The sequence below is a fragment of the Egretta garzetta genome, unplaced genomic scaffold, assembly GCF_000687185.1.
Source record: "Egretta garzetta isolate BGI_Z169 unplaced genomic scaffold, ASM68718v1 scaffold231, whole genome shotgun sequence".
Lineage (NCBI taxonomy): Eukaryota > Metazoa > Chordata > Aves > Pelecaniformes > Ardeidae > Egretta > Egretta garzetta.
In genome coordinates, this window is record NW_009258727.1 from 5810086 (window position 1) to 5831917 (window position 21832).

The window sequence follows — 21832 nt, forward strand, 5'->3', positions numbered from 1 at the left end:
CCTGAAATCTGTTGCTGTCTGAAGAGACAGAAAAAAGAATCAGTTTTAAAAAGGTAATCCTCTCCCTTTTTTTTTGTGGCAGTTGCTGTAAGTAAATTTAAATTCTACTTTAAGACTGTCAGTTTCTCTTTGTTAGTAACATCTCCTATGGATAATTCAAAGACTTCAAAGGCAGGGCACACTGCTGGGAAGTCCACAGCATTGCTTGCCTTTGAAGTACATATGGAAACAACTCTCAGCTATGAGAAACTGTCAATCTTAAAGAAGTAGAGTTTAAATCTTGTTAGAGCTCAGCTGCAAACTGGTGTTTTTTTGAGGAAAGGGGTGGGGGAGAGGAATCTTTTAAAAGGAAGTAGTTACTTCAGCTAAGGAAGAGGTTATCTTGTGCCATGGAATAAGAAATATTCAGTGGGGGATATTTAGGGCTGAAGCTGAATATGATCATTTCAGCTAATATTTAGAAACCGTGTTGTAAGGATCCTTGTGTCATTTAAGACTTAATTTCAAATCCATTAAAATGAAGACAGAACTTTTATCACTGTTTATATCTGTTTCTTCCATTTGGCCAGTGATTCCTTAATGTAAGATGGATATCATTCTTATTTTCTCCCCATTTGTTTCTCTTTTAATCACCCACATTTTACTCTCCTTTACTGAAAAGTTGTTTAGGATGATAATGCATGCCTTATCTTATGATTATTTTAGTGTTTTGGATTTCCTTTATCTGAATGGACAATTCCCAAAAGTTCAACCCAGTCAAGACAATCATATTTTGGTATAGCAGTTACAGTGATAATTTTTTTAATTGATAAAATAAATATTTTTTAGGGACAAATTTACTTTGTGTATTTCTATTATTACTTTATAAACATAGATACAAGAAGAGTTGATACTTTTATTATAGACAGGAAGAAAACGAAGAAAACATACCTAAACTATTTCTGGATTCTTCTCAAGATTAATTATGGGGAGTTGCCCATATGCCAAAATCCTGGAAAATTGTAAGTCCATTTTGAGGGAAAAAATTATTATTATTATTATTTTTAAATTTAAAAAATGTCTGTATATCTTAATTGTTAAGGCTCAGTTCTATGTATTCTTTAACAATTCCTTAAAGTTTTACTTCTTTAATAAGGGAAATATACCTCTCCCTTTCAAAGAATTTTAAGAACAGCTATGTCCATGTTCTTCTTCGTTCCTTCACTATGGGATATGTCGTCTTGAATAAACACAAATGGAAAGAGCTGTGTGGTTATTTGACACTCTGCAGTCAGTAAAAGCCCACATTAACTCTAGTGTCATTCCCGGGAATGCACTGGAGACTGATACTTCAGCTGTGTACTTCAGCTGCCTCTTGACAGTACCATTGTGTTTGATTCTATGCAATGTCCCATGCTCTTATCTTGTAGGAAAGAAAGCCAGTTATGTGATATGGATAGCAGAGCATTCTCCCGATGCTACATGAGGCGCTCCTTGTAAGCATAGATGCAGTCTTCCACAGTGTTTTTGTGTGCCTTTGAATCCTTAGAGTAGCTGCCTTCACAACAACCATATGAAGAGATGTGCAAAATAGACTGCCACTTGTGTTTGATCTGGATCCAATTTAATCTGAGATTGTGTGGTACAAAGGTCATACAGAGGAAGTCTGTCCATGTTTAGAGCCCAGTCTGAAATAAGAGAGAAACTTGGAATCATAGGCTTCCTTTCAAATAATGAACATCTGCACATCTAAAAGATTACCATAAAGAACAGCCATTACTGGGTTGCCTGCCTCATTGAAGTACTCTCCCTGTATTCTCTGTGGAGGAATAGCTGTACATCTTGACACCAATTTGAGAAAAGACATAAAGAAGTTGCTTTTCATGCACTATAGGTAACAACTAGACCCTGTCCGCAACACTCCCCAGCTTTATGATGCAGAAATGGCTAAGTCAGAGAAGATTAACCTATGGAGTCTGGCTATTGCTCTTTATGTCATTCTGGACCTCAGAATACTGGGTTGTTCTCTGCTGATCAGACCTGGCTCTTGTTCAGGAACCTGTAATGAGGAAAGCAGGATAACTTGGCACAGGAGAAAATAGAGTTTGTGTCATATTGAAACAGGGGCAGATGCTTCTAGAAGGTTATGATCAATAACACTGGAGAGAGCAAAGATCAGGTTGAATACAGCATAAGAAGGAATAGTTAACACTCTACAGAGTAGATGAATAAACTAGAAAGGTTAATTCTATCTTAGTAAGAAGAGATGCAGTCTGTTACAGTGGGGATAAGGTAATAGAAATAAAAATGAATATACAACAGGCAAAGGTTATAATAAAGCCTTCTGCCCTGGTAGTATTTTATGGAGTAGGTATTGTGACAGTAGGTAGATGAGTCTGTTCCTTTAGGGAAGAAAAAAATATGTGAGTCCTTTTTCTGTGAATCTGTGTTTGAATGCTCCTGCACCTGACTTTTGTGTGTGTGTGTGTGTGAAATAATAACTATATTTACCTTCCTTCTATGATTCAGTTTCTCCCTTTATTTTAGCTCTCAGGATTTTTTTTAATGTAGTCCATCTGTTGTACAGACAAAAAATTGGAATGAGGCTCTAGAACACTTTTCTTGATAGTCTGAAGATAAATATTGCTTCCTGTGATCATTCTAAATGACAAAGTATATTCCTTTTAACTAGAATTTCCAATAAAAACCCCCACCCTAGCAGGATACAATGAGAGGTTGGTTAGTTTTGGTTTTTTTCCTTAAAGTAATTTATGGTGTCTTTGTTAATTAAATACCACTAAATTGTCCCTGGATACTAATTAAGTCCTTTCAGATTTACAGATTTGCTACAGTCGATTGTCTTCAAGAAAGAGAAGTGGAAAAAATGGTAGTATGTTCATCAGCTGCATGTCCTAATGGACTTAATTGGTCTCAAAACAGTAACTTAATTTCAAGTACATATTCTAATCTCTGTGCTAAAGAATACAGACTAGAAAAATTCTAAATAATTTGTGAATCTCGGAGAATTCCAAAACAAAGAATACATGAACAACTAGATGTCGGGGCCTTTAAATTATAGTGACACTTGTATTGCCAACTAATGCTTTATGTGGATCAAGTTGATATAAACAGGGTTCTGGTTTTTTTCTTAATTAACATTTGTTTTGGTCTTGGGTGAATGAGTATAAACACCAAAAATCTGTTGCATCTATGAACAGAAGCCAAATTAAAAATTGGAAAAAAATTGCTTAAGAAATGAAAATATTTTGTGTTGGTCTTCAGTATTGAACCCACTGCTTTAATTGAAAGTCTTTCCTTTTTTAAGGAAAAAGATTCCATTTTGTTGATATTTTTGCTGTAGTATACAGGTAGCATTCATTTGTAAATAAAACTATAATTTCTTTCTTGTATTAAAATTCACATTATTATATTCCCACTGTATTTAGTGTTGTTGTGGTCTCACCTTGAGTATTGTGTGTAGTTCTGGCCCCCACAATTTAAAAAGAATGTTAAGGTACTAGAATGCGTCAAGAGTAGGGCAACAAAGCTGGTGAAAAGGCTGGAAGGCGTGATGTCCTATGAGGAGTGGCTGAGGACACTGGGTTTGGCTAGTTTGGACAAAAGGAGGCTGAGGGGTGACCTCATTGTGGTCTACAGCTTCCTAGGAGGGCAACTGGGGAGGCAGGACTTGAGACCTCCTAGTGACAGGGTGTGTGGGAATGGTTCAAAGCTGAGGTTCAGACTTGACATTAGGAAGCATTTCTTTACTGGGATGGTGGTCAAACACTGGAATAGGCTTCCTGCAGAGGTAGCCAATGCCCCAATCCTGTCAGTGTTTAAGAGGCATTTGGACAATGCCTGTAATAGCATGCTTTAACTTTTGGTCAGCCCTGGAATGGTCAGGCAGTTGGACTAGATGATCATTGCAGGTCCCTTTCAACTGAACTATTCTATTCCATATTTCACGTATCTTATTTCTAGATACCTTGTATCTTGTGGTTTGTTTTGTGTGTTGTTTTTTTTTTCGTCTTCATTCCCCATAATACTAATAAAATAGGTTACTCACCTTTGCAGTTAATGTAAGTTTACACTAAGGGGATTTAAATATCTTGGGGGTAAAATGGATGTTGAATGATGGCAGGTTGGCAACATTGCTAAAGTATCAAGGGAAAAAAAGCTTGTAAGTGAGTCAAAGTAAATCTTGGCTAGGGAGAAAATATATCTTTAAGGAGAATATATATAGTGCCCTATGAAGATCAGAAAAGGTGTTCAAGAAACGTTAGAGAACAGTCAACTGAGAAGGAGGATAGAAAATGAGATGGTCTGAAAAGGCCTGCTCATCTCTGTTTTTCTGTGAATGAATTAAGCAACATCTCAATTTATGTAAAAAGCTATTCTCCTTTATAAACACATGTATAACTAAGGTCTGTTAGCAGAATGAGAAAGAAGGAATGAAATGAGTCAAGAACTTTTGACAACTGATACTACAACAGTGCATTTCACCTGTGTTTAAATGACAAGACTTCAATCTTGATGATCCATAACAGAAACTTGCACACTAGACATGGCTGGCATACAATAGAATATATTTCAGGGTTGAGATATTGATATAGAAGGACAAATTTTGTTCAGGAATAGATGAAAGGTAGAAGTAGGGAGAGATTTCTTGAAGATAATCTGGTGTTCTCCGTCCACAATACAGTTGAGACACCTGCTGGGAGCAACAGTGTAATTATAAAAAGCACAAAGGAGTATTGTTACTGTGATTTGCATTGCTGTGAATCAAGATCCAAAACAAACCACTAAACCATGAAAAGTAAGTGAACAAGGCTTTTTCTTCCCATCCTTTTTAGAATCATCTAACAAAACTAACTAAAATCAAGGTTTTAGTATCAACAAATATCTCAAACTAGGTGTTTACTGGGAAAAGTAGTATAGAAGGACACAGTTCTTACAACATTCTTAGAAAGATGTTATAATGTGTGTTGACTTTTTTAATACTGAAAATGCTAAATGCCCACATATGAGATGTTACTGTGATATTTCTGATAGTGAATCAATGTTTGGGAATGGAAAATAATGGTTTATTATTAGGGAAGTGCAAAATAGCAAAATATACTGACTAGAATTCAAGAAAGTGAATGTCATTAAAACTGGAATTTCTGCCAACAGAATTAACTGAAGTCTAAACCAAAGAAGATTCAGATCAATTGATGATTTCTTAAATAATACTGAAATTGGATTTAAAAAACCCCCACCAATTGTCAAGGGACCTAAGTTTTCCAAACACTTGAGTAAGAGAGTTTTGAAAAACTTTAAAATTAAATAGTCTCAGATCTGTTAATAATTACCTTTTGAGAACTCATGGGTGATAGGTGAAGCTCTAGGAGTCTGGAAAAGGTAGACAAGCTCAGATTTATCCCAATTTAGATATTTCTCCAAATTTTGAAGTACATTTATTCTGGTTCCTTATGTTCACTTAACATCTAGATCATCCACCTATTCCTACTTTCCTAACTTGGAACCTGCTTAATGGAATTAGATGGAACAAAGTGAGGTTGTAGTATGAGATTTTTTTTTTTTTTATAGACCAGTTAGCTGAATTTCTATTCCTGGAAGAGTGCTGGAAAAATAAACTATTTACTCATAAACACTTAAAATGTCTCAGAGTGAGGAGTAACTGTCAAGTTTGTTTTATCAAGAGCAAATAATGTAAAGCTTCCTCCTTTGACAGGTCAATGTGCCTTGTGGCTAAGAAAAATACAGTAGATGTGACAAATATTGAGTTAACAAAGTCATACTGTCCAAGGTGACATTCTTATAAGCAAATTAGAGAAATAGGTTCCTTATGCAACTGTTGTCACATGGATGCGAAAAAGAACAATAAAGCTTAAATAGATTGGTTATGGCTTACTGCAAAACTGAAAAGATACACTTACAAGGTTCATTTTCTGGTATGAAGAGTATACAAATTACATAGGCAGGTCATAAGCTCTGAAGTTACAATAATCTAGAAAATATGATTTGTGTTGAAGTATTTCAATAGTTATATATCAAAGATAAGATGTGGCCATTGTGGACAAGCCAAGAACGTCATTACAAGAAAGCAAGTGTAATGTTGTACTCAGATGTATGACCTGGAATTTCATGTGTAAGAAATTCAATTCAATCTGCATAAGAAAGGCATCACACCATACTACATTGTTCTTTGCAGCACATCTCAAGAAAGATGAGGCTTCTTCAGATGAGAGGCTTATGAAAATATGACCTGGGAAGAAAGACTGAAAGACTGTTGGTTTAGTATAGGGAAAGTGCACAAAAAGGTCTTGCAAAATGAAACAAATAAACTAACCTCTATGTTAAACAGCATAGTTAGAGACATGTTTAAAATTGTAGCAGAAATGGTTTAGCTGGGAAGATTTAGGTTAGAATGAAGTAACCGGTATTCTTGAAAGGCTGTGGAAATTCCACCTCATGAGGTTTTGTGTTTTTTTGTTTTGTTTTTGTTTGGTTTTCCCTTGGGTTTTGGTTTCGTGGGGATTTTTTTTGTTTGTTTGTATGTTTTTGTTTTGGTTTTTTTGGGGGTAGTGATGTTTTCATACTGCTTTTGCTAAATATAACAGAGAAGACAGGTAATGGTGACCTTTTAAGCTCACTATCAGGACTATTCCCTACCACTGATGCTGACTAATATCTCTTTTGAATGTGCAGAAATACTAATACTATAAACTACTATTAAGATACTCTATTAATAGAAATTCCTCAAGTTGGATTTATATTAAATGTCAGTTAGATGAAAACTATATCTGTGTGTATTTTTGTATATTTATACTGTTTTCACTTGTGCAATTTTAACTGCATGTATTCCAGTTCTACAAATCAGATGCAGAATTTACAGTACTGGTTGCTCTTGAAGGGCTAGGTAGGTATCCTCGCTGCAAAGAAATGAACTTGTATAGAAATCTTATCAAAGATATAGAGCGAGATGGGACAGCTTAGCACAGCATGTTAAATAAAAATATTTTTGTGCATTTCAAATTTGTACATTATCAATTAATAATCAGGTATTCTGTGTTATTTAACGGAGTGAATGGAATGAAAATCTAAAGGAGGGCTATATTTGCCATGGGGAATGAAGCAGACCTGAGGTTCCCCATGCATATCGGCTGGAATAGCATGCAGTTCTGTTCCACATCTGTTCAGTCAGTCAGACAGAGGTTGCAGCATTTGTAAAAATATCCACACTTTCATTGAATCTTCTTATTAAAGTCAAAAGACTTTTAAGCTTTCCTTAATAAACTCGGATTTGGTAGAACTGTAGTAATTAATAGCACTAATAATTTTGATCTATTTTTGGAGAATGAAGATTTTTTTCCAGACTGTTCGCATATTGCACAGTATCTTTTTTAAGTACAAAGTGTTTCAAGTGCTGTGCACAGTAATTTCAAGTGAAAATACAATTAGTGGTTATATGCTAACCCTAATTGTGGTATTTAGGGACATGGTTTAGCGGTGGGATGGCAGCGCCAGGTTAATGGTTGCACTTGATGATCTTAAAGGTCTTTTACAACTTAAATGCTTCTATGATTTGGATGTAGCTGGTTAGTTTGGTGTATTCCTTTTCTGAGAAAGTAATTGTATCATTTGTTCGGTACAGTTCAGAAATATTTTGCTGGTGCTATATGAAAATACCAGTGGTTATGGAGGATGTCGTGAAATTAAAATTTCACTTTCAAACATTTTTAGTCTTTTTGCAGTTTGGAAGTTAAGAATTACATTAGCTGTCTGAAGAGAAAGAATTTAAATTCTGTTGTTCTTTTTGGTAAATGGACCTGTAATTGTTCTTTGAGAATAATTCTATAGATATTTTAATTAATTTTTTGAAAAGAAAAGTAAATGTCATTAAGTTAAACAGCATGCATGAGTCCAGCCCATCTTTCAGGAAAACATGTACCACAGCACCGCCCTCCCCCGTTTTGGCCAAGAATTGAATTTGGACTTACTGCAACAAGACATGATATTATAAAAAGAAAACTAATTGTTCTTTGAGAATAATTCTACAGATATTTTAATTAATTTTTTGAAAAGAAAAGTAAATGTCATTAAGTTAAACAGCATGCATGAGTCCAGCCCATCTTTCAGGAAAACATGTACCACAGCACCGCCCTCCCCCGTTTTGGCCAAGAATTGAATTTGGACTTACTGCAACAAGACATGATATTATAAAAAGAAAACTACAGATTTAAAATACAAATAAAATAAATCCATAAGGCACTTTATAGTATTTTTCTATAAGCCTAAGGAACAGAAGTGGAGGTAGTATTTCCAGAAATTATTGCATTAACAATGAACATATTCCAAATGGTACTTTAAATTGTTTTGCTTTTGTGGGTTTGAATAAACTTAAGAATTTAAATGTTACACAAAATTGACTAGGGAATTTATGATCAAAATAATTCTTTTTTTCATGAAGACTTGAAGATTTTATCCACTATTTTCAAATACAGAAAAATGTAATGGGAAAACTATTTAAGTGAAAAGTGAAAACAGGAAAATGGAGACATAACCAGTATCTCTTCTTGCATGAGGCATAAATGTGAACTCAGATTTATCCAAAGTTAACTATACTTCTACTCCTACTTGAGTATTACATATTTTATCCTCTGGATGGAGGAACGCTGTGAAACGCACATGAGATGTCAACCCTTTTGTGGAATGTTCTACATCAGCCTCAGCTCAAATATTCCCATCTTAATACATTTTAGCTTCAATTCCAGATTTTTCTTCTCTTGCACTCTTAACAGTTTTTTAAGTGAAAATATAACTGCTTTTGTTTCCAAAATTAGATGTACTTACTTAGTGTAAATTCCAGTTTAGAATGTTCATGTAGGTTTCTTTTCCAACCAAGTCCATTTTGATTTCTAGTAGATATTATTCTTTATATAGTTTTGTATAGTTTGAATCCAATAATGATAATTCTATGGTATGGCTAGGAATTGCTAACTTATTCTACTGCTTCTTTTATCATTGATTCTGACAGCTTTGACAAAAGCTATTTTGTCCTTTGACTGTAGTAGATCTCTTTTTTCCTCTTCACCCTCATTAAACCGCACTGCTCATAGATGTCAGCCACTTGAGAGATCATACTTCACACTATTACAAGAATTCTTTTGAAATGCCCAGGACTGTTAATTGTCATTGCTGTCACTAGCATCACACTGAATTAAAGATAAAGCTTTCTGAAAAAGTTCAAAAAAACATGTTCAGAAAAATGAATAATAACAGTATTTCAAATCAGGCATATCATAATAGAGCCACATATGTAAAGGAATGTCACGTGTTGCTGGAGACAAGAAAAACATGGCAAATCTAATATAAAAGGTTTAATGTTTTCTTAATTTTCAACATTTTCTTCAATTATATTATTTTGCTCTTACATTTTAACACACTAGGTGTGGAGGTGAGGGAAGTAATGGACAAGACAGTTCTCTGTTTTCTATTTTTTCTAGCTGCTGTATGCTGCAGCTGATAAGTACTCAAGTGTCATGAAAATATTATTTTCTTCATCTTGTTATGGTGATCTTCAAGATCAAAACCTTTCTATGAACTGAAGGCCTTTTCTGAACTTGAGCAGCACATTGATTCCCTCTTGTGGAACTGTGTGGGTTGGGGTAGAGGGCTTTTTTCACTGTAGCACTGAAGAGCCATTATTAGAAAAGAATTGTACTGGAAATAGGCTGAATTGTGATTGGCTATTTGAAACTAACTATAAAGATGTTCGCATCAGTGCTCTGACGTGCTCACTTTGCATATTTAAGGAAAACAATAAATCTGATTATTGCTTTGCACTTCAATTACAGCTCATTATGCTGAAACAGCAGTAAAATGGATTTAACGTTCAGATGCTAAGACCCAAGACACATAAAAATTAAGTGATATGCGCAGTATCAGAATGGAAATCTGGCTGTCTGTGGAGTTAAACATGGATCCCTGGTTTTCTTGTTCAGTGATGTTTAATCCTAAGGCTAGTCTCTCCTATACATGGCATTTTACTAATCTCAAGTTCAATATAAATTATGAATATAATTTTAAACATTTTTGCTTTCCTGTACTAAGTAATTTTTTTGAAATGAAAAATTATTTTTAGTCTAAAATAAAGGGTTTTTTTCTGTCTTTAACCTAGACACTTTTAGATTTTTTATAATAATGAGGTTTGTATTTCAAATGTATACACATCCATGCACACACACGTCTAGCAAAAAACATAGCTCTGCCTTTTTTTGCTTGTTTTAAAAAGGAGCATTTTTCTCAGATATTAATATTACTGTGCTCTAAGTCTTCCTGAAGTACACCACTGGTTATATCAGTATCATTTTGTGGAAGTGCATGTCAAAGAGTGAAAGAAAAGTCCCCTCAGTCTGGCGACACATGCTCATACCATTTGTATGATTACTGTTGATCCTAGGTTCTCCAAAAAAGTAGCCTCTGTTTATTGAGCTGACATTGACCAAAAATGGGTAAGACTGCTGGAGATAAAGGTTAAAGCTATTGAGTCAAGTCCATCCTTCCACTTACAAAGTAAGGATCACCTGAAGTTTGGGGACTGGACTTTCTCTCCTAATGTGCCCAGAGGGTGCTAATTACTATACATGAGCATGCAGTTGAATTAAAAAATGTGGATGTAAAGGCAAATCTCAGATAGCAGCTCTATAACACTGGACCTTTAAAGTTCAGGTCAAATTTTAGGAATCAAAGACATCCAAGTATTTCCCTCCTTCCCATACATTCTTCATCTTTGAATTAGTTTATTTTTAATAAAGGAAACTGTAAAGCCTTTAAAATGAAAATAAACACCTAAAATATTTCTGATGTATGCTTCTAAGCATTGAGCTTTGGAGCTCATGCAAAACAAAATCATTTTCTTGATAAATGTCCAGCTGTGTGTGACACAGAATAGTGCACACCCCAATATGTCAGCAAAGAGCAAGATGAATGTTGGGAGACTGCATCATAGCCACAATTATGGAGAGGTTTAGAGAGAGGCATAGTTTTTAGCTCTATAAATCTTGTTTCAGCACACAATTAAGTCAGTAAATGGATTGCTGGCATCAGTACCATTATTCTACATTGAAGTTTTGTATCTGGAGCAGAAGATTTAGTCTCAGTCCAGTCCAGACAGTAAACACTATGAGAAGATGCTGATTTGGGACAAGAAATGCCAGGAGAGAACTAGCTACCTAAACTGAAAAGTTTTCTCTGATTACTGGCATGGATACCACCCAAGAGAGAGTTTTTGAAAAATATTTTCAGTTGGAAATAATGTAACTTTTGTTTGTCCACATACTTGGTGACCCAGAACTGGCTTTTCAATGTGACTATTTTTTTTTTTTTTTTTTTAGTGATAAGCTCAAAAGAAATGTATTTCCTCAAAACAGCAACCCTTCTCCCTCCCCTGAAAAAAATCCCAACATGATGATCAAATTATTTTTTCTAACACCATAAACTGTTGGTTTTGAAGCACTGTACCTTCTTTAAGTGTGTTTGTATAGCTGAAAGGCCACATATGGGGAGAGTAAAGCTTGGAATGAATTAATCAAGATATGATGGAAAATGTCAACATAGTCTAAGGGTGTTCTGTTTTATAAACAGGAGTTTTGTATCTCTGAAGAGTTGAGGGCAGTAGGTGACTGCTCTATGCATTGATAAGGAGATAAGTAAATAGTTACACGTAGCTTGACATTATAGAGCCTCTATGCATCTACGCTTTTTTCCTCAGAAGGAAATTTTGTCATCCAAACAGACGTCCAGAGTTCATTCTGGCAAATACTATTATTATCATGGGTGATTAGTGTATGTTGGCTTGTCCTAATGAATCTAATTTTTAAATTTTCTGCTGAAGTTATTCTAACCAGAGCAGATATATTTCTTGACAAAGGGGTTGTTAAATAGAATTTGCTTTAGCAAAACTACTACTGAAGTCAGTTACCAGACATTTTTCCTTCTTTTTACTGATACAGTGCTATAATTTTCCTGGTAGGAATCAAGACTAACAACACAAAAATAATTTAAGTCAACATAATACTAGATGTCTTTGAACTCTTCTTCATGTCACCTCCACTAATTGTAGTTTATTGCAGTTTGCAAGTGACATAGAGCTCTAATGCAGTAATATCTGTAATATGTATACATATACATGCATACATACGTAGTATTCTGATTACTCTCCCATGCTTCAACTACAAGACTGAAAAATCCTGCTAAAATGTTGGGCTTTAAAGCTGGTAATAAGAAGCTGTTTAATTATGTTTACAGTAAGAAGATAAATTTTTCTGGATTACTTATCTTAAAGCTCTTCCTCCATTAAGGACACTTCACACCATTGGTGCTCTATTTAAATGGGTTTAAACATAACTGATGACAATTTTAGGGATGCTTTACACAGCTGGAATTGGGTGAAATGATCTTAATGTAATAAAATACTAAATATTAATAAATAAGAAAGGTCCATCAAGATGCCTTTTCCTTTCATCTCTATTTTCTCTGTATTTTCCTAATGGTGTTTCTGTATTATGCTGTTATATCCAAAGAACACAGAACAGCCCACTGTTCAGGTAACGCTGCTAGCAAGTGCAATTTATTTTTCTTTTCTTTCCTTTTTTTCTTTTAGTCTTTTCACTAGAGGTGTTTTTTAAGTAGAGGACAAGGATGATAACCCATGAACTCTCAAGATTAGTTTTATCTGTTCAGAATGTTCAGTATCTGCAAATCATTTTATAGCAATGAACAGTTTCTGTTCTGTGAAGCGTTCTATCAATGCCCAGTAAACTGGCATTCTCCTCCTTTCTGCTGTACCCCTTTCAAAGCCCAATACACAATGAAATTTTTCTGAGGCATAACCAGAAAAAGTGGGCAAGGGGCTGTCAGGGAAGGAGAAGAGTACTGAGAGGTGTGAGAGGAAACAACTTGCTGAAAATAGAGAAACTATTCTGGTAGCTCTACAAAAAAATATATTATTATTTTTGAGGTTTTTGAGATTCTGAAGATAGGAGTAGCCTTTAAAAGAGCATTAGTGTTCTTTTGTACAGAAAAAGGTTCATGTGTTCAGCCTGTTGCAAAGCGCATTTGCTTGCATTCTTCCTGTGCAGCACAAAGGCAGCATTAATGGAAATGATAAATAGTTTGATGAGCAGGCCAGGTGGCATAGCAATGGCTTGCAAGACTGCTGAACTGGAGACACAGGTTTTAAAACAAACTTGGGGCTCTTGCTTCCTGAACTGGTTGAAGTTGAACATGTCGAGGAGGTAATGTGATTGATCTCTTTGGAGGACGATGCCAGCTGGAGAGCTCACAAACTGCTCCTTCAGGATTCTCCTTAAAGATGAATTGATGGCAGCTTCTGAAAAGAGTTACTCACATCACATTCTTCCCAGCCATTCAGAGGTAAGACTCTATCACAGTGGCTGCTAAAAGAAGGAATTGAGAGTTTAAAGGGACAGGAAAAAGGTGTCCCTAGTGAAAGAAACTGCAGGAAGTACATTCCCAAAATGCAGCTATTATTTTTATACTGTTGTAAAATAGATGATTTTTTTTTTTTTAGGAGCTTGTCCACACAAATGATTGGGTTTCTTTTTCTCGTTACACTGGGATCCTGTAATGCTAATAAAATAAGAGGTCAGCATTTCTTCTAAGGGCTGTACTTCACTTTATATTGTAAATCAATTTAAAAAATATTCTAGGCTTAAATCTATGTTTTTGCATTGACAAGTATCTCTTCAAAATCATGGTGAAGAAAGGACTCGTTTCGTCCTTAGCTTCATGGTCCTTGTAGTTTTCATATTATGTTTCTCCCTTCATTGGAGGCTCTGGTTCCTCTTTTTCTGATTAGCTACACATGAGCTACATATGTGCCCTTTTGAAACTGTCCCTTGCTGATCCAGAGACTTTATTTCTCAGTGTGTGATAGCTTGTTAGTTTTATCCTGAATAACCAGCTTGTCCATTTCCTCTAACGTCAGACAACAGCAACAAAAGTTACTTTGGGGATTAACAGGAGCTCAGAAACTTAATGCATAAATACTCCATGCTTGTTTGACCTAAAACTACCTTGGCCCTTAGCCCGTATGTACAGAGGGTAGAAATGGAGTCCCACAGACAAACTGGACACAGTAGGAAGAAGCAGTCTTCCTTGAGTCTTGGGAGTCTCATCCAAATGGGCCACAGTGTTAGGAAATAATGAAAATACAGTCAGAACAAATTTTGGCAACAACTAAAAATGAAAGCAAAAAATGAATTTGCCTGACTTCACCTCATGTATTGAGGACTGTATGTTAAAGAGATTAAATAAGGAAGAGCTCATTTTTGGTTACTGGAAGGCACTAGTTTTATTGCAAAAAGCCATAAATGTATGATGCTTATGGATGTGAAAACCTGAATTCCAAACACAGATTGTTACTGTAAGGATAGCGGCAGAATTTGTTTATGTCATACATGGATTTTCTGGTTACTTCTCAACTGTGCGATGCTTTGATCCCCTGGACCATTTTTTAGCCATTGCACCTATTTTTCCTGCAGAAACCAGGGTGGTAGAGTGTGGTGGGGAAGAGAATATCAGTGGCAATTAGGAGTTGGGAAGCAACTACTATCCACAGCCAGGTATTGCAATTTACATGTAGGGGCTTGTTCTTTTATGTTATATCTTTTCAGTGCTTATTTTTTTTCTTGGTTACAAATAATGACCCACTGTTCAATATTTAACTTAGAAAAGAAGGGGGGAAAAGTTAAACTGCTCAAAATGGTTGGAAAACACTACAGGCAAAACAATCCAGAGTCAGAGGCTTTTACTTAATTACTTTTAAACATAAGCTTTCAATAACTCATTTTGTTAGCAAGAAAAAGGACACAATTACATAAATACATACTTTCCCTTTCCTAGGAAGAAGGAAAACACTGTGTGTATTTTCACCACACATTACACTCAGTCCATTGGCATTTACCCTGGGAGCTGGCTGGGGATGCAGCAGGTTCAGGCTGTTTCGTGGAATGGTTTCTGCTGCTTTGTGTGTCATGGCTTTACCTGTCATCCTGGGCTGTAGCCCCTGCAGGGAGTCCCTGCCCTGGCATGAGGTGCCCACAGCTGCAGCTTGCCTTCCCCTCAGCCAGGCTGTGCTCTGGCAAGGAGCTACCTCCCTGGGAGAGGGTGTCTCCAGCCCTGAATGGTGGCCAGTGTCTTTCTTCAATACTTTTGAGCAGGGCTGCCTCCCTTTGCCACTCGGTAGGATTTTATCACTGCTGGTTAGGCTGGCTAGTGCCTGCTGGAACCGGCTGTGACCGGTGGTGGGCAGGTCACTGCGCATCCCCTTGTGCCTTGTGATAATCTCCAATATATTTCAACTCCAGTGCCTTCATCCAAGCATAATGGAGGAGAAAAGGTAAAGAGAATGCTGTTTGGTTTGGGTTTGGGGTTTTTTTTTTGTGGGTTTTTTTGTTTGTTTTCAGATTAATTATGCCATTTTTGCACAGGGAATTCATGTGGTGGTTGTTGTTTTCTAGGAAAACTAGACTGCTCTTCACACACTTTATATAACACAAATATGGCATCACAAATGCTAGGTACAGCATGGAAGGAAACTTTCAGCCTTTGATTTATATTTGAAAGAGCCTGCTTTTGAAGTGTTATCTGGGCCTGGAAAGCCTTTTACTCAGCCTCATTTCCCACTAATGCCTGAATGAGCACTTTACCCATCGGTGATCTGACATGGAAATAAAAGTACCAGAGAGAGGTATGCCCAGCACTATCTGATTTTTTTTGTTCCACGAGGTGATCCTCTGCAGCGAGGAGCTGTAGGGTGACTGTGGTAGCAGTACTTGCCACCTGTGACACAGCTTCACGGTAGCTCCCCGCACCACGCGTTCTCTGCAGAGCAGCTTGTCTGGGGTCTCTGTGCGGGATGTGGCAGCCATTATGAATGAGGGAGTTTTGTTTTCCAAAATCATTCCCATGAGATCCTAGCAAGCTGGAAAGTGTTGAATTTGTGCCAGCAAGGATTTATTTTTTCTAAGTATGGATGAGGATGTAGCGGATGGCCTGGTGGACTACTGAAGTGAGTCATTTAGTAGACTGGAATATGCTTTGTGCCCTGGATAAATCATCTGAACTTAGTAAATGCTGGAAACATAATGAAAAATATATGTTAAAATCCTAAAAATGGAAGTATGTGTTAACTGTAACTATTACTAAAATTAAATATTCTGATATATGTAGAAGCTCTGAGCAACAATTCTACACATGAAAAGCTTAAGTTTGTTTTTTTCATTTCACGTTGATGAGGACAGGAGAAAAACCTTAGTTTTGAAATACCTGGCATTTGTTTATGTCTCAGGTTTGCTTTTGAGGAGCCTCACTGGTTACTCTTTATGTGTTGTGACAGTTATTGAAGACATAAATGTTTCCTGATTTGCTTGCATGCGCACCTGTACTGCCCCAGCACTGAGATCCAGCCAGTGTACTACAGAGGTGTACTTTCACAGGTTTTTTTCCTTCCATTCTCATGCTCAGGTTCCTCCAGTAGCTTCTACAGCTTTTGTACTGCCTGCACAGTGTGGTATTTTGTTTGTTGCTCATCACTTCACTCTCGTAGGTAACCTAGTAAGCAGATGCTATACTTATCATAGTACTCTCCTTGACAGTTTCTAATTTCTCTGGTATTAATTCCTGCACTTGTAAATATTCTATTTCAAATTTTGGTGGAATTTTTTCTTTCTTTGGGGTAGCTCAATCATGACAAGACTTACGAAGAGGAGGACTTTCCTTTTTTTAATTCTTCAACACCCAGTCGGGATCTTGAGCAGAGCATGAATGGATGCACGCGTTGCTCACCTTGGGTAATGATATGAAACAGAAAAAATCTTGGAAGAAAGTTTTTTAATTGTTGGTTCTCACCCCCTGCAGTTTTTGTCAGCCATACAGTAGATGTTGAATTCATAAGAGCATTGTAAGACATCTCTTTCACAAGCTCCTATAGGCCACAAACCACTTCTTGCCATTCTGTAAACAAAACTTGGACCTACTGTAAAAGACCAAAACTCTATTGCATTGGTCCAAGAAATGGGGATAGATCAAGGGACCTGTCAATTTGTAATGTCCTGTATTTGTTTCCTAAAATTTTGGAACTTATGGACTTGTTACAGAGAAAAGTAGCCTCCTTTTTTCCCTTCTTTCCATCCCACCTTAACATTCCTTGACAATCTCAACTCAGTCTCCAAACGTGTAACAAAGGTGACTGGTATAACACCTGAGAATATGAGTAAAATATATGAATTAAGCACTTTTTCCTTCTAAGTAAACAATGTTTTGAAAGAACAGTTTGCAGTCAAGAAAGAGCAATCAGGTTTCCTTTTAACCCTTGATATATTAAAAATACTGAGTACAGTACTTGTACAGAAAACTTGAACTTCATGGATCACTTTAATGTCTTATACAATGAAATTAATTTCACAGTCACTTCCACAAACATAAGATTTGTTCCGATTCCAAAACTTGCATAGTAGAGTAAAGCTACTTTTGTCTCTTGCTATTCTGAAAAATTTGTTCGGTATAGAAATATGAGAACAGGGACTAAAGCCCAGGTGTTTCATTTCTCAGATGACTGTCATAACCATCACACTAACAAGTATCTATTTGTCTCCCACTGAGCAACTCCAGCTGCAGATTTGGATAACAGTGCACTTAAGAATAGCCTATAATACTTTATTCATTCCTTGCCTCCCGAATAAAATAAAATTTGATTCCTCTGGAAAAACAAGAAGGCCAAATATATTTGAGATTACAAAAATCCTGAGGGAAAAGTCATCATGCTGTTACCCAAAAACAACTGTATGGCTGAGACACAGTTCCGATTTTCCTCATTTTGAGTAAATGCATATTTTGTAATCATTGCCTCCATTTGAGACTCAAACAGCAGTGCAGTTTTGAATCTCCTAATCTTCAATCTCTTTTAGCATATTTTCACCAGTAATGTTTATTTTTTAAATAGCTTTCATCTTTTTTCTATACATCTTATGGATATGTTTTTTTTGAGCAAATTGTGGACTTCTCATCTTTGGCAGTTTACTTAATGTTCTCCCATTGGGAGATCGATAGTTGTTTTGTGAAACTGATTATAATCTCTTTCCTACCACATATCTGTGACATAAAGCTGTGTTTAAGAGTTTCATGCTGCCTTAATCTCCTGTACTCACAGTGGTTTCTAGTTGTGATGATCTGCAATGACTGAAAGTTCATGGCAAATGTTCAGTGTGACATAGAACTTTTTCCACTAAATATTGCTTGGAGATTAAAATACAACTCATCCCAGAATTTCCCATTAATATCTGAATACTTCAGGGTTACAAGGTCCTGAAGATGCCTTCAGATTCTTGTCCCCTGCCCCAAATCTGCCATTTTCCCCTGTTTTCTTCCTCTTCAGTGTGATGTAAGTAGTTCAGGTACATGCATGTCTCTAGTTCACATACTGACAGCTCATATATCAGCTTTGGATACTGTTGTCTGTTACATGGCAACATGTTTTGCAGCATTATCTGATTTGCACTAACGTAGCTATTTAGAAAGACTGTCTTTCTGTCTGTCATATTTGACTAGTGAGCATCAAAAGCCAAGATTCTTTTTTTTTTAGTTCTGGCAGGGTGTGTTGTGCTACCTGTCCTGTATTGCCACTTTTGTGATTTGTAGTCCTTAAGTGGAACTGCTTGGATATCAGAGCAAGTGAGCAACTGTCAGGACTTTGCCTTTGAGAAAGATGCTTCTTTGAAATGTGGTCTTTCCCTCAATCTAAAATAATCTAAATTTTTCAACTGCAAGGGCATACAGTCTAGTTGCTTTGTTTTTCTTAGTCTTAAGGAAAAGGGAATGACTTGGCGACAATCCTAACTGTTTTTGTTGACATGTTACTGTCAGTTATTTTTGATAAGGTGGTTAATGGCTATGGGATATGCTGTGTTGTTCATGTCAAAGCTTTACTTTCATGTAATTGGCCCAGATCATCTGAAAATGGTACTAATATTCAGTAGATATAAAACTTTCAAGTTAGAGAAGACACCTCTTCTATATAGTTTATAAATATATTTATTCAAGATTATTTAGAAATCAAGTATTAAATCAATTTAAGCTTCCATTAAACACATTAATTAACTTTGTGTAAATATAATGATAACATTTGAGGTAAATACGGCAATTTTTTTTAATTTGAATTAGTTTTGAAAGGCACTATTTTCATAACTGTGTAGCCTTATATCTGCCATTTACTCAGAAGCCATATATACCCTAGCTATCACTTCTCTGTTTCTTAGGAAGCAGGGACCAGGTCTAGTTATAAGAAAGTACTTCGGTTTCCATATCTCTTCTGTTCTCAGCGTCTCTACTAAAGATTGCCAGTAAATATAGTGATGTTTATGTGATTCTTTAATGGTGGCTTTTATTTCCTCTCCAAGGCAGGACAGCCAAAACAAAATGAAGCACATTTTAGACAATTTAGCACATTTAGGACAATTCTAGAATTAGAGTTGCTAAATATAATGTAACAGAAGTCAAAATTATTTACAAGTTATTTGTGCTGGACAAAAGTTTCCAATTGTCGTCTTCTGGCAAACAAAGACAAATAATCTGGAACATGAGGAATTATTTTTTATCCCCTATTAATTTAAAACATTTTACTCTGACCTTAAATTTTGGTACACTGTATTTTTATATAAAAAAGATTATTAACATTTTTCACGTTATAATTTTGTATGGAAAATATCGGCCCACACTGAATTACTAGATTTAGTTCTTCACAGTACTTCAGCTGTTAATGAAGATCCTATAGAAATGTTTTAGAAGATGGAAATTTGAGAGATTATCTAGCTATAGGTAACAATTGTCTCAGTTTGAACAATATTCATGTTGTTGTGAATGTACGTGATAGGGATATTACTAAGAAATCATGACGAAATATGAGATATTGTATCTGTGACATAGACTTGTGAATGAAGAAAAAAATTCCTAAATTGACTAAATACCAAGGTTGTCCTTCCCCACTCTGCTTTTGGGCCTAAGAGGTCTACTGGGAACTTCTGCCAGATCTCCACACCTGCAGTCTTAATTTAGGAAGGTTTTATATATAACTATAACTCTTGTTCCAGCTAATTTCAGCAGAAACTGTTGAGAAAATAATGTGGATCCTTTGCAGGGTCAAAATGGGGGAATGATGAAATAGAGGAGACTGATTTTATCTTTCAGTTATATTCTCTATTGTTCTGGTTCTGCTGGAAATGATCAGAGCTAATATTTTTACAATCTAAAAGCTTCATAGCAAAAAAAAATCATAGCAATACTATGTTACCAAAATCTCTCAGCATTATATTACTAAAAGAACAGTGTATGTTGGAAAAAGGTTGTATTAAATTCTCTGTCAGAGGTTATCACTGTTGCTTACTGGTACTATAGTGTGGGTTCCCTGTTATATTATGACAACATCATTTCCTGAAATCAAGACAGCTTTGACATCCAGTTGCAACCAGGAAGAATGTTTAGAGATAAAATAAAATACCAGTGTTTTTTAATACTAGACAGTGCTGCCTGTGATGATAACTAAATAATAGTAATCTCCATTAATATTTTTGGTGTAGTCAAGTGAGTTATTTCAGATTTTAGAAGCACTTCACTTCATTTACACTGGCGTCCTGCTGTAACTGAAATCCTAAGCAGAGTTTCAAATTTTTGGCAATTGGGTGTATTATATATGTGCACTGCAAACATAATGATGAACAGTAACCCTTGCTCCAATGCAAGAAGGAAGAGAGCATGGCAGAAAGCATCATTTTTTTTTGCTAACACAGAAATAAAGTGCTGCTTTATAGGAGACCTGGTTTTACCCTGTCATTTTAAAACAGTTAAACAACCCAATACTTATTATTATTCACAGACCAATCAGTGATCTGTAAAACACACCACACACTGTTATGGTGATGTGAACAATAAGATTTTTGGAAAAATGTATCTAATTCCATTGTAAAAGTGAAATTATTTCAAAGTGGTAACTGTGGAGTATTGAAGAATGCAATGACATGAGTCATTTATTCAGCCTCTTCGTTGCTGCATATGTGTTTTGTTACCTGTATAATTGAGAAATAACAAATCACACTCATATGTGAATTATGTGAAGGTGTTCTACTGTGCTGAAAAGATTCACAACTTTGTATGTAAACCTGATGGATTAGGAGACTGGCTAGTCTGATTACAAACTATTAGTCTGGGATATTGCTTTAACTGAATTACAATAATTATATACCTTCTTTGAAGACGAATGTCATAGTTACATGATAATGCTAAAGGAAGATTTGTCTGTCTTAAGGTAATCCTGACTGAGTCTGCTTACTGTCTATTAATATTAAGGAAGAAGAAAGACTTGTTACAAGAAAGTATTGCGAGTGCTGATACTTTATTTTTCTTTTTTTTTTCTTTTTAATAAAATTTTTGTGTATCATTTGCAACATACTGAGAAGGCAGAAAAATTCAGGAAACTTGAAATGTTTGTAGTGAGTTGTCCTGCTAGCAGATCAGATTCTTGTTTTGATAATTTTCTTTTCTGTTGACTCCTCTGTTTTCTTTAAGGCCTTATTCGGTTACAAGAGCTCATCAAGGCTCCATCACGATACAACCTGAGACTAAAAATCCGTCAGTTACCAGCTGACACGAAAGATGCAAAGCCATTGCTAAAGGAGATGAAAAGAGGCAAAGAATTCCATGTAATCTTTGACTGCAGCCATGAAATGGCAGCAGGCATCTTGAAACAGGTAATCCTTATTTTGCTTTAGATGGC

General features: G+C 35.8%; 1 protein-coding gene across 1 annotated transcript in view; it reads left to right on the forward strand.

Annotated features, from left to right (window-relative positions):
- GRIK2 (glutamate ionotropic receptor kainate type subunit 2) overlaps positions 1-21832 on the forward strand; it is a 406229-nt gene that overhangs the window by 139195 nt on the left and 245202 nt on the right. Inside the window, exon 4 of the mRNA XM_009649067.2 lies at positions 21625-21806. Coding sequence (XP_009647362.1) covers positions 21625-21806 — 182 coding nt within the window. The remainder of the gene's footprint in view (positions 1-21624; positions 21807-21832) is intronic.